The 13,539-nt window shown below is 36.0% G+C and overlaps 1 protein-coding gene across 3 annotated transcripts in view; it reads left to right on the top strand.

Moving 5' to 3' along the window:
• Window positions 1–13,539, top strand: part of Pgant5 (polypeptide N-acetylgalactosaminyltransferase 5) — a 40,532-nt gene that overhangs the window by 16,614 nt on the left and 10,379 nt on the right. The window contains exons 9-13 of one of the 3 annotated variants that reach the window (XM_090111348.1): window positions 6,265–6,445; window positions 7,464–7,603; window positions 10,877–10,975; window positions 11,661–11,795; window positions 12,184–12,358. In XM_090111348.1, coding sequence (XP_089967474.1) covers window positions 6,265–6,445; window positions 7,464–7,603; window positions 10,877–10,975; window positions 11,661–11,795; window positions 12,184–12,351 — 723 coding nt within the window. In that variant the 3' untranslated portion in view covers window positions 12,352–12,358. Of the gene's footprint in view, window positions 1–6,264; window positions 6,446–7,463; window positions 7,604–10,876; window positions 10,976–11,660; window positions 11,796–12,183; window positions 12,383–13,539 lie in introns of all 3 variants that reach the window. The other 2 variants (XM_090111345.1, XM_090111346.1) reach the window with 2 other exon arrangements.

The raw sequence follows: 13,539 nt of genomic DNA, 5'->3' as shown, positions 1-13,539 counted from the left end.
ACCATAAACACTAGCAACCGTGTTGTGTCGGCCTTTTAACATATCATTAGTCTTTCTTTAAAATTTAAAATAATATTTATAAAAAAGATAGGCACATAAATGACCTGCAAACATTTTTTCTGGAAAATGTTGGATTGAATGTTCTTTAATCGTTTTGTGAAAGCAAAACTACGTCGCATTAAATCCTTTGAACTGAGGTCAATTGGACGCTCGACGGGATTTGCTTTAACTCTCCGAGTAAACTTTACGGAATTCAAACGCTCGTTGAGTTTCAGAAAAAGAATAAGAAAATGCTAAACTTTGTATAATTGCTTCAGAATTATTATGCAAAAATGTTATCATAAATACTGTTTATTTTAAACGTCACGATACTGATAGCACTGATTCAATTTGTCCGCTTTGCATTATTAGATTATTTCAATTACCTATCTGTGAATTAATCATAATGTTATCGTAAATACGTAGATAATCCTTTGCTGTGATTACCGAATCGCGATTAGGCGAGTCGGTTTCTATAATTCCAGCAATATTTAAAAGTGATAATCCTGAAAATTGTGATTGATCAACTCGTATTGAGGATTAGCGCGGCGCATTAAACACAATATTATCTTTGGCAAAGCGTCGAGCGGCATATAAAAGTATTGTTGTGGCTTGGGATAATTAACAATGTAACATTAATTTGTGTTCGTTTATTAACATCGGATTAAGCTTTAATAACATTTGATTATCATTGCAACTGCATTTCATACTCGCTTTTTAATTACATGTTTTTCTCTCTCGTCTGTATTCCGTTATTTGGCATGCTTGTTTCGCTTTTTACTATTTCCGTATACAAACATTTCCTCAGTTCTACTTATTCATTTTTAGATATTTTATTTCCGTAGCGTTCTTGTTATGTACTGTATGCTGTGTCCTTTTGTTCCTTATTTGGGTTATGTTTTATTTGCTTCTTCTTAATGCAGAAGCAATGAGGTTCCGAAATTTTTTCAGTGAAAATGTTATGATATGAAATCCACAGCAATCCTTTGCGGAGAGCATTTGCCGTATTTAAATAACTATGAGGTCATTAGACGTACATTATTTTTGATGTATAGTCAGTCATGTATTGATGCAGACTCATTAAAATAGCTATCGATAATAGAAAGTTGATATGCAAATATGAATCATTGATTCTTTTAAATCTATCGAAGAAGTACAATGTACATAATTGGTTACCTAACTATGTTTTCAAAGTAAAAAAATAAATAAAAGTAATTTTCCATTCGAACAATTGAATTTGTATTGACTCTATAGTAATAAGACGCAATTGTTTAAATAAATCAACAAAGCAACGTAAATATAATTTTCATATTACCAATTATATTATTATTCATCTACCAGTTGAGCTAACAAAGTTTTAGAAATTATTTTAAGGTGGGTCCACATTGTATCAAGTAATCGTATCCGTATCAGGCGTATTGTATCGAGCATGCGTATCCTAAGTGTGGACGCCTATTTTGACCATGCCGTATCTTACGACAATACATTATACAATATATGTATTATGTTTATTTTATTATTTACGACATACGAAATGTATCATGATGGCGATCGTTTTGTGTCCACACTAGAAAACATGACGCGTCGATGCTACACGACGGAGATGTGATACGCGAAAATTATCAAGTGTGGACCCACCTTTACAAGACTTTGAATTGGCCTGTATCGTAAATTAATGATGGCCTTAACCTATAGCTTTTATAAATATTAAAACGCAATGCTCTCCGTATCATGGCTTAATAGAATAACTTTATTTATATAATGTAATGGTTTTATATGTATCATTATGTACTAACTACAATTATATCTGACGTGATATGATTATTTATTTATCATAAAAAAATAAAAGAAAGTACCTAATGGAATTTTAGTAATTTAGCCGTCTCTTTTATAGTTCCGCGATTTTATTTCTTAATAAAACACATCTGAATCAACAAGCGTATAAATGGTCATATCAATAATTTATTATATTATAATGTAACGTGTGTTTGCTAATGAATAATTGATTTTCATCATACAGTGCTCATTATTATTAACAAAAATTATGTATTTATTTTTTATAATAAGCTCCTTAAAATAATTTTTTAAGGAGTTTATATGGTAACAATTTTCACGAGTGTACGACAATTAAAGGATGTTTACTCTAAAAGGTTGATAACTCTAACGGGATAATATGCTACGGAGTATTTTAAAAGTTTTAGAAGGCTCACTTCTTAATAAATATATTGCAAAAATGCTGTATTCGATCCTCATATCAATAATTTTATTTTGTGTCTATTCTATAAATTAGCACATAATAAGGATTTATTAAGATTAAACTCTCGCAAACCTCATTGTCCCACGTATGCATTTGTTTCGTACTGTTTGTTATTGTATGCGTATTGTAGCATTATGTGAGCCGTGAAAATTGTTTATATAACATGTAGACCGACTGCGGTATACGGAACGAGAACAACTAACACTAACATTATCGGAACTATTCAAACATTTGGCGGTTTATCATACCTGATTAAAAAGCAATTACACCTTGTGTATTTACTATTTGTATAATCGCGTTCGACGAATCTCTATGGTCGTTAGAAATTAATTAGGCCAACTACAAAGTAATTACGTGCCGATAAAATTTTCCGTATCACTAATTAATCACTAATGTTTGGAATTGATAGTTTTATTAGGAAAATGGGAATTTCAGAATTGTAAGAATTATTGTTTTTTGGAATTAGTCATTATATATGAGAATTTGTTAAAAAATAGATTCTTCTTTATATTTCTGGTAGCGTGTATTTTGCCCTTTTGTTGAACACGATTCTAGAAAGTATCTTAGGAATGTTTAAGGTCAGGGAAACTTCGGCAGTTTGGTGAAAATACTTTAATTGAATTTACTGAATTAGCAGTAAAACTTGTATAATATAATAGATTTGAGGAAGGCGCAAGTTTAATATTCACAATTGACATTTTATCAGATAACGGCTTCGCCCGCGTGGTGTTTTGATAAAGGGTAGCCTATGTTCTTTCTCAGGGTCTAAAGATTGTCTGTGCAAAATTTCATCAAAATCGGTTGAGAGGTTTAAGCGGGAAAGCGTAAGCGACAGACAGACAGACAGAGTTACTTTCGCATTTATAATATTAGTAGGTATAAATAAAACAAAAAAAAAATTATTCAGAGGAGATGAATCACTTAGATATTACAAAGGTCAAATATTATTATTTTGTTTACGTAATACTCAATGATAAGGAGTTCAAGTAATATTGTAAAAATATATATTTAAAGCAATTCTTGATTTTTTCCTTAAATAGATATTGTTCTCCGTTGAAGAGAATATTTTGCCAACTCGAACAAATAAGTCTATAGTAAGGGGCATAAATTTATATTTGTTCATAATCAGTTTTAACAAAAATTGCAGATCATGCAGCAAGGATAATTGCGCTGATTTTGCCAGATTGAAATCTTTAATTAAGTAGATAGCTGGGCTATGGAATATGGCGCGTGAATAGGAACATGACCTATATTACATTATCGTTAAGAAGATCTAGCTAGGATAGGGTTAAGGCTCACTTCATGATTATCTTTACTTAAAACAGTGAATATGCTGAAATGTGAAAAAAAAAATTCAGTTTATTGTACTGGAATTGTTTTTCAAAATACCCTCATGTATGTAAAAACAATACCCGATTATGTATTCTCGATAAGAAAAGATCTAAATGTGTCATCTAATGAGAGCTGAATGTTTTGTGTCTGATTATTTTTTTATAGTGTAACGGCACCAGTCTTGTACAGATTAAGGAAAAAATTGAAGTTTTTTGCAAATTTCTCGTAGGTTTTTTAACTTTATTGGATACTGTTTAGTTATACCTTTAGTTCTATGTTAGTTTAACGTAACCAATGTTAGAAAAAAGATTACAATGCATAAATAATGAAGTTATTTATAAATTAAAAAAACACTTTTTTGCACCAGTGTTGGACAGTGAAAAATCTAATGATGGACACCCAGTTTTGGACAACATCCAGTTATGAACACCCATTTATGGACTGTACCTAATGTCGTTTCTCCTGTTATTTACACTTGGAGAAGACTTATAGTTATCAATAGAATCTTGAAAATGATGATTGGAATACAATAAATCGGGGATGTATTTATAAAAAATAGTAGGTACTTATTAATTATTTTGCATACTTATAATATTTAAAATAGTCTTAATTTCCATTTCCTAGGCTAAAATTGGACAAATGCATCGTTAAATACGAATTATGTCCGTTAAGAAACACCAATATGGTTTTTTTTTTCAATAAGTCAGGGATGAAAAATATAACTAAAAAAAGTACAGCCATTCCATCCATTTTGGGACTTCTTCTTCTTCGTCATATCACTCTAGGGGGGTAGATGTTACCCGCTTCACGATGTTCCGCCATATCTCTCTGTTTCCTGGCATTCCGCTACACTCGTGAAGTGAATCGCCAATCTGAATCCGCCAGCAGCCTTAATCTGATCGGTCCATCGATATGGATTCCAAATTGTAGCACGAGGTAAAAAGCTTTTTTTCTACTGTTGTCAAGATGGTGTGGATGAAATTTAAGCATGTGTGCTATATGGTGGTGGAATTTAGCAGCAGACAACGATCCAAACAGTTCATCAGAGAACTCTCTATGATAAATGCGTTGCAATACGCATAAGTATGCGACTTCTCTACGCAGTGATAGAGAATGAAGCCGAGAACGAGTCGCACTGCACATAATGACCCATTGTTCTAAAATATATTCTTCATGTTTAGATAGATATTATGTTGTTGGACCCATTAGTGTAATTTTAACAAAAAATATCAATGTCCATTATAGGAACCAAAGCAAATCCAGTCATGGACAATTGTTGTACAATATTGGAACCCTTTGTTTGAAATAGTCGTGATAGGTATATTATTAATCAGAAAGAAAAGACAATACAGAAAAGCGCATGTAACTAATACCTTTAAAAAAAGTTTATTTTCGACATATGTCCATAAATGGATATATCCATAGAATTAAATCCAGTTATGGACACTGATGAATTTTATTTAAACAACATAACCTACCATGATACTAAATCGTGTAATATTTCGTACACTTAACTACTATAAATAAAAGTAATATCAAATTTTGCTGACATTTATACAAAAATTCTTATAACCGAAATTGTGTCCTCACTTCCTTAAGGATTTTCTTAGTAAAAACGGATTTCTTCGAAACGAGTCGCAGCAACTAAACATAACGTTCTGCCATCTTCAAACATTTTGGCCGAATAAGATGAAATGTCGTATTTTGATAGCTTATGAACCAAACTTTTATTTTAAGTATTGCCAAATTATATAACGTTAATTTTGGTCTTAATATTTAAATTTAATATTTATTTTGTCCATTACTGGATGCTTGTCCACGACTGGTGCCGTTACCTTAATACGGTTTAAAATAGCATGAAGAATTTCTTAACACTTCTCTAAAGGAACAATTTTCTGAACCAGTGATAGAATAGAATAGAAAACACTTAATTGTACAATTCACACAAAAATAACATTTACAGAAATAATACCTTATAATAAATCTACTATCACTGTACAATGATACCTAATTGGTATATAGAGCATCATTCAAAAGCTCTCCTAATAGTCTAGTTGATTATGTGATTCTTTGTTCTCAAGAACTGTTCAAGAATTGTTCAAACAATACAATCCGCTTCTTAAAGAAGTCTATTTGAATAAGTAAAAGTTTGAATAAGGTTCTAGCGAACTATAAATCGATATACATGACGTTTCCAAAGCGATCCCAATAGACGACATTTGAATAAGTAATTATTTGATCATGAGTATCTACGGTTTAGCGATTTATATGCTTATATAACGTAACGATTCCTAAACGCTCCTAAATCCCAATAGAGGTCCCATTTGAATTAATTATTCGATTTAGACTACCTAAATACTCCAGTTGAAAGGCTCCCAATACTCAAAAGCGCTTTAGTCAAGTAAAACAACGATGTAACCATATTTATTGGTGCCCTCGGTAAAATTGGTGAACGACGTGCTCGCTTGAGTTTTTTAAATTATTAGGTAACGAAAATTGTATTCTATGTTTTTATTTTATTTAAAACTAAACATGGGACTTTTGGGATTAAAATCTGTTATTACGTGTTATTAAATTTAAAAAAAAAGTCTTATGTCTCGTTCCGTATACCGCCGAACTAAACCCGGGCCCGATAGGTGTGGATGTGCGGGGGCACGCTCGAGATCGCGCCGTGCTCGCACGTGGGCCACGTGTTCCGCAAGACCACGCCCTACTCGTTCCCGGGGGGCACGGGCCGCGTTGTCAACCACAACAACGCGCGCCTCGCCGAAGTGTGGCTTGACGACTGGAAACATTTCTACTACAATATTAACCCAGGTTAATTCATGTGGTGTATGGTGGCGCGTGTCGCGGGTTTTGTGACGAGGTGTTCTTGATTTGATACCCTGTAGGGGAAAGCTTGGTCTTATCGAGTATGGCTGGATTCTGGCAATCTTTCCCGTAAATGCAAAAAGGGAAACAAGTGAAAACCTATTCTTTACCACAACTTAAACAACTTTGCAAAATTGCGTTTTCCAGTCAGTCTTAACTTCTTAACTAAGTAACCACATCTTTACTATCCGAGAAGTTTGAATGTTCTGCATTCTCCTTTACAGGAGTGTTCTAAAGTTTAACTTTTATAAATTGGTTTGATTCTCCTTTCGATAAATTACATTTTATTTCTTTTTTCAGTCTTTTATCTGAAATCATTGTTATGTCGTAGTTTTTTTAGACATCTCTTATTTTTCTTCTCTAAATGTTTTCTGTAATGTTATCCCGCATCGCGTTTATAAGTAACATAATATTATGATGTTGTAAAGTAATATCAGTTTCATTAATATTAATTTCAATTTATAACTCGCCACACGCGTCATGAACAATGCACGCATTCTTAATTGTTGATAACAGACTATTTACCCATAGTTGATATAAATAACAATTTTTGGAAGCAATTTTTTTGCGTTTTTTATAATTTCGATGATTCCAAACAACGATTGAGAATGTAAATCATTAATGGTGTTGGGTATTATCATTATGCATTTATCTATTTTGAAGTATTTTGTGTTTTATTATTATCTGTAACGTATATGCTTTATGATTTTTTATAAACTAATTGCATGCATGGATTTCGTTCATTTTGTTTACTAATATAACCTATAACTTCAAATTATTTTCGAAACGCTTTTTATGTTTCTTTCTGCGTGACTAGAATAACAGTTGTCATCGTTTCTTTTATTTGTTATTTTTTGATAATTTGAGGAAATAACCATTTCCATAAAAATGTTCTTCTAGTAACGCATCCTATTTTAGATTTTCTGTGTCTCTTAAACTGGTTTCTAATAAGTCTATTATTTAGGTGCATTGAACGTGCCAGTTGGTGACGTCACGGAACGTAAGGCTCTAAGAGATCGTCTTAAATGCAAGAGCTTCAGGTGGTACTTGGAAAATATATACCCGGAGAGTCAAATGCCACTAGACTATTACTATCTAGGAGAGGTAAGTACGAAATAAAAAATTCTAGAGTTATAGGAATAGGGACAACTTTTTAACCTTGAAAATTTTCAACTAATTTGATACCACTTGACTAGGCACTTGACTTAATTAGGTCATGATTTTTGTAAATAATGATAAAATAATGAAGCATTGTCGCGGATAGGTCTATTAGTTAGTTTAGTAGGGCGCGGATTTCGATTCATGAGCAACAATATATGCTACGGTCTTTCGATTGATGACTATCGTATCTTCTTACTTTCTCCAAAATAGCATCACTAAAATGCTTTTACAATATCCCATAAAAGTCGTGCGTCCTTTGTGAGAAAGAAAGTCCCACGTCGGTACTTCACTAAAGAGCACTTCAAATTGTGCCCAATATTCAGAAAATGCTAATTATAGTGACGAATGCCCAATAATTTTATGTCCAAATACTCGAGTTTATTTCATTCTGTCGTACGTGTGAATAGACTTTATTGCATCAGTATGTTTAGAAAACGACAGCTTGCAACTTATGCCAATGAAGGATAAATTTAAATGAAGTAAAAATTAAAAAGCGTTCAATGAATACGACAAGGATTAAATGATTTAAATTGTTGTGAATGAGGTAGTAATTCAAATATTTTATTTCAAAAACAAGTGTACAATAAAAGAAATAAACCTAGAGTATATGCGGGTATTATGTGTAAGACAATAGCTGGCACCATCAATTATTAGAAGCGCCTCAATCTAAGTGCTTCGCTAAATTTGAAATCCATCCAATCCGATACGAGCTTTTGTTAACAATCGATCAACTTTCACATGAACCCTGACCTCTATTTTCGTGATTTTTTGTGCTTGTTTTCGCACTAAGATCAAAGGTTATCACTATCATTTGAATTACAAATACATTACTGTCTTTAATCTTGATTACTTTGAGAGACAAATCATATTTGTGTTGAGTTAAATTCGAAATTCATATAGTAAGTTGTGACACACATCTCAAGGTGAAGTAGACAATGGTTCGTTTCGGTGGTATGGGTATGCGCCGATTTGCATTTAAAAATACAGCGTCTATTCAATTGCGAAATAGTGATGTGCTTCTGAGACAATTGAAACATTTTGCAAAGCGTTCGATTTTACGGGTATTAGGTTAGCTTTATTCTATATAATTATAATAATTGATGATGCCAGTGTTATTAACGTTTACATTTTAACGTTTAGCCTAATTGGGCATTTTATTTTCTTTTAATATTAAAACAAAAAAAAATTGTTAATATTGATCGAATTATTTAAGATTTATCAAACGGTGGTTTATTCATAAAATAGGTATATTAATTAGGGGGTTTTTTAAGACCCCATAACTTTCGACATGGTATAATGATATCTGTTATACGAGATAATGCGTGACCTTCGAAGCATGGAGGCGCTAGATTGAAGTACCACATGGTCACCCATCAGTACTCTGACCGCACTTATTATGATTTACTTACTATTAATTTTATATCAAGCTATGATACTCTGTTAGGATAAAAAATATTAATTACTAGCTGCGCTCCGTGGTTTCACCCGCGTGGCTCAGCGTGATGATATATAGCCTATAGTCTTCCTCGATGAATGGGCTATCTAACACCGAAAGAATTTTTCAAATCGGATCGGTAGTTCCTGAGATTAGCGCGTTCAAACAAACATACTCTTCAGCTTTATAATATTAGTATAGATTAAATGACTTTTTTTGCTAACGCACAAATAACCTGATCGGAGATAAGATTGCGAGCGGTACATTAGTAATAGTTGTATCAATCAGTGTTCGATAATTAAGATTAGATATGAAAACATTATCAACACACATTTAGCGTAGATAATGACAAATCACGACTAAGACACTTAATATATTACAGCATTTAGATATCCTTTCCAGGTAAAGAGTTATGTAAAAATAATGTGTTTTTTGTTGCACGTCAATGGGTTTGTTGGAATCAAGTTATCTAAATTTAATGTTTATCTCTGTCATATCCGGAATCAGGGACTTTTTTACCTATACAGGCTGTCCCACTATTGGTATACTAAGCTCGAAGGGACTTGTAGTTTCGCATACACTGATCACGTAAAAAATGACTAAACAACTAAATTACGTCAAAAATTTTTTGCTAAATTTTTTCCTGAAAATCCATGTTATCTCCTCTAGCTTCGCGCAACCGGCATATACCGCTTCTCTAATGTGAGAATTTGGTCTATGAAAACATAATCTTAAACGATAGCTCACGTGCTAGTGGCAATTTGGGCGGGTTGCTTGTTATGGGTGTACAACATAGTTTTAAGAATTCATCTATTTGAAAAAAAAAGCGTCTGGAATTTTATAAGTATTTTTTACGTACTCAGCATATGCAGAACTATAACCTCCTTTGAGCTTAGTATACTTATTTTCACTCATACAGATATTCTCTGTGACTTATTATAAAAAAATCGTATGATATAATGTGACCTCTCTAACATACATTAAGAGTATATTTTAAGGTCTAAGAATCTACCAACGTAGTCTTTAAAATGCACAGTATACATAATTAAGTAAAACATATAAAATCTGGAGCAGTCATAAAATCACATAAGAAAAGTAAATAATATTATAATATAAGAAATTACACGCGAGGCCGGGTTATATATTAGTTTGAATGTAATAAGAATGTACTGCGATTCTACACAGCTACCTAATTGATGTAGGTAGTTGATAACAAATCGCAGCAAGTCAACGACTATTAGTAAAATGAGGGTGGTTGGGCTCGAACGTCGTATAAACAACGTCCGAGCCCGGCACGACTCGAGGCACGATTCGTACGAATGCGCAACGATTCAAAGGAAAGCGGCATTTTATAGTATTCGACAGCTAAGCATGTTTTGACAGGAAATAGTGACAACTGTTCATCCAAAAAATTATTAAATCAAGTTACGTCTAACAATATTATAAATTAAAGTTATATTTACATTAAATGTTGTTACTCTCCTAATTTATCGTGGTGTCATATATTGTTACTTAGTAGATTTAAAAAGTAATATTGTATGAAACGTTTTTGTACTTTGGAAATATTTTCATTGAATTATTGTTTTCACAATAAGATTTGTAATAAAGCCCAGTAGTATCGTAATCGTTACTACGTAAATTTTACATTGAGGATAATAAAATCAATATCGATTCAATTACCGCTATCGTTATAACGTGTTAACAAAACAATAAAAACTTACTTCACAGAAATTTGCGTTAAATTGACTCGTTATAAATAAAATTATATTGGTACTTTGCAGATTCGTAATGCTGAGACGTCAAACTGTTTGGATACATTGGGAGGGAAGGCTGGACAACCTTTGGGTATGGGATACTGCCATGGAATGGGTGGGAATCAGGTGAGATAATATTTTATATTTTATTTTTCGATATCCAAGCTATATCTATACATTTAATTCAGTAAAATTTATGTGTTATGGTTTATACAGTAGCTCAGACATGTATAGATTAGAGTAACGTTTTGTTTTTTGGTCCTTCGAACTGGATTTGTACATGGACCCAGGACCCACAATAATTAATAATATTATATCTATAGATTAGAGTTTATACGTTTTTTTGGTCCTTCGAACTGGATTTGTAAATTGATCCACAATAATAAATATTTATTCACTATATACATTTTCCTGCGTTACAATAAATTTGTCTATTTATCCATCCAGCTGAACTTTTTATTCATATGCAATTTATTGTGCACTAGCTTACCGCCCTCGGCTTCGCCCGCGCAGTCAAAGAAAAACCCGCATAGTTCCCGTTCCCGTGGGATTTCCGGGATAAAACCTATCCTATGTCCCGGGGTAAAAAGTAGCCTATGTCCTTTCTCGGGTATCAAAATATCTCTGTACCAAATTTCATGCAAATTGGTTCAGTAGTTAATGCGTGATTGAGTAACAGACAGACAGACAGACAGAGTTACTTTCGCATTTATAATATTAGTATGGATTATATTCATGTTCCTTCATTGGTCCTTCGAGCCGGATCCATTTATAGGAACACAATTAATTCAATTTTTTTTCGTGTTCACAGGTATTTGCATACACGAAACGCAAGCAGATAATGTCGGACGACAATTGCTTGGACGCAGCGCACCCGCGTGGTCCAATTAAATTGATTCGATGCCATGGGATGCGTGGAAACCAAGAATGGACGTATGATACTAAGGTTTGTTATAAAATAATTGTTATATCTGATACTATTACAGACATTGTTAATTTTAAAGTAACTTTTGTACTTTTTATGTTACAAAATATGTAGTACAATTTCCGGCCTTATTTTATTTGTAAATTTAAAAGAAAATTTGCCATACTAATTAGAATTTTACTCCCAAGTTTGTGTGTCAAAGTATTATGCACCGTTTCGATCGGTGTGGGGCGGGGGAGGGGCGCGGCAGCTCTAGAAATGACGGGCGCTGCGTATCGCGCGGCATAAATCTCATTATAGAAGAATATAAGCTTTTTCTTTACTTTTACATTTTAAAATACAGAACAAGAACTTTTCCAATCACATGCAGCAGTGTTTATGTAATATTTAAAAAAATTTTTTTCAACAGACGCGCACAATAAAGCACACGAACTCCGGCATGTGCTTGGACAAGCCGGAGTCGTCGGACGTGTGGAAGCCGGTGCTACGTGCGTGCAACCGGTCCCGCGGGCAGCAGTGGCTCATGCAGCTCGACTTCAAGTGGCAGGCGCGCCGCCAGCCCGCGCCCGCCAGCTAGTCGCGCGGTGAGTGCACAGCACAGCACAGTGGTGAGTGCACAGCACAGCACAGTGGCTCATGCAGCTCGACTTCAAGTGGCAGGCGCGCCGCCAGCCCGCGCCCGCCAGCTAGTCGCGCGGTGAGTGCACAGCACAGCACAGTGGTGAGTGCACAGCACAGCACAGTGGTGAGTGCACAGCACAGCACAGTGGTGAGTGCACAGCACAGCACAGTGGCTCATGCAGCTCGACTTCAAGTGGCAGGCGCGCCGCCAGCCCGCGCCCGCCAGCTAGTCGCGCGGTGAGTGCACAGCACAGCACAGTGGTGAGTGCACAGCACAGCACAGTGGCTCATGCAGCTCGACTTCAAGTGGCAGGCGCGCCGCCAGCCCGCGCCCGCCAGCTAGTCGCGCGGTGAGTGCACAGCACAGCACAGTGGTGAGTGCACAGCACAGCACAGTGGCTCATGCAGCTCGACTTCAAGTGGCAGGCGCGCCGCCAGCCCGCGCCCGCCAGCTAGTCGCGCGGTGAGTGCACAGCACAGCACAGTGGTGAGTGCACAGCACAGCACAGTGGCTCATGCAGCTCGACTTCAAGTGGCAGGCGCGCCGCCAGCCCGCGCCCGCCAGCTAGTCGCGCGGTGAGTGCACAGCACAGCACAGTGGTGAGTGCACAGCACAGCACAGTGGTGAGTGCACAGCACAGCACAGTGGTGAGTGCACAGCACAGCACAGTGGTGAGTGCAGCTCGACTTCAAGTGGCAGGCGCGCCGCCAGCCCGCGCCCGCCAGCTAGTCGCGCGGTGAGTGCACAGCACAGCACAGTGGTGAGTGCACAGCACAGCACAGTGGCTCATGCAGCTCGACTTCAAGTGGCAGGCGCGCCGCCAGCCCGCGCCCGCCAGCTAGTCGCGCGGTGAGTGCACAGCACAGCACAGTGGTGAGTGCACAGCACAGCACAGTGGCTCATGCAGCTCGACTTCAAGTGGCAGGCGCGCCGCCAGCCCGCGCCCGCCAGCTAGTCGCGCGGTGAGTGCACAGCACAGCACAGTGGTGAGTGCACAGCACAGCACAGTGGTGAGTGCACAGCACAGCACAGTGGTGAGTGCACAGCACAGCACAGTGGTGAGTGCACAGCACAGCACAGTGGCTCATGCAGCTCGACTTCAAGTGGCAGGCGCGCCGCCAGCCCGCGCCCGCCAGCTAGTCG

This window comes from Colias eurytheme, chromosome 17, assembly GCF_061535395.1.
Source record: "Colias eurytheme isolate Ceu_HAF_F1 chromosome 17, ilColEury1 Martin Lab GWU primary, whole genome shotgun sequence".
Taxonomy (NCBI): domain Eukaryota; kingdom Metazoa; phylum Arthropoda; class Insecta; order Lepidoptera; family Pieridae; genus Colias; species Colias eurytheme.
This window is presented reverse-complemented; position numbering and strand designations above follow the sequence as displayed.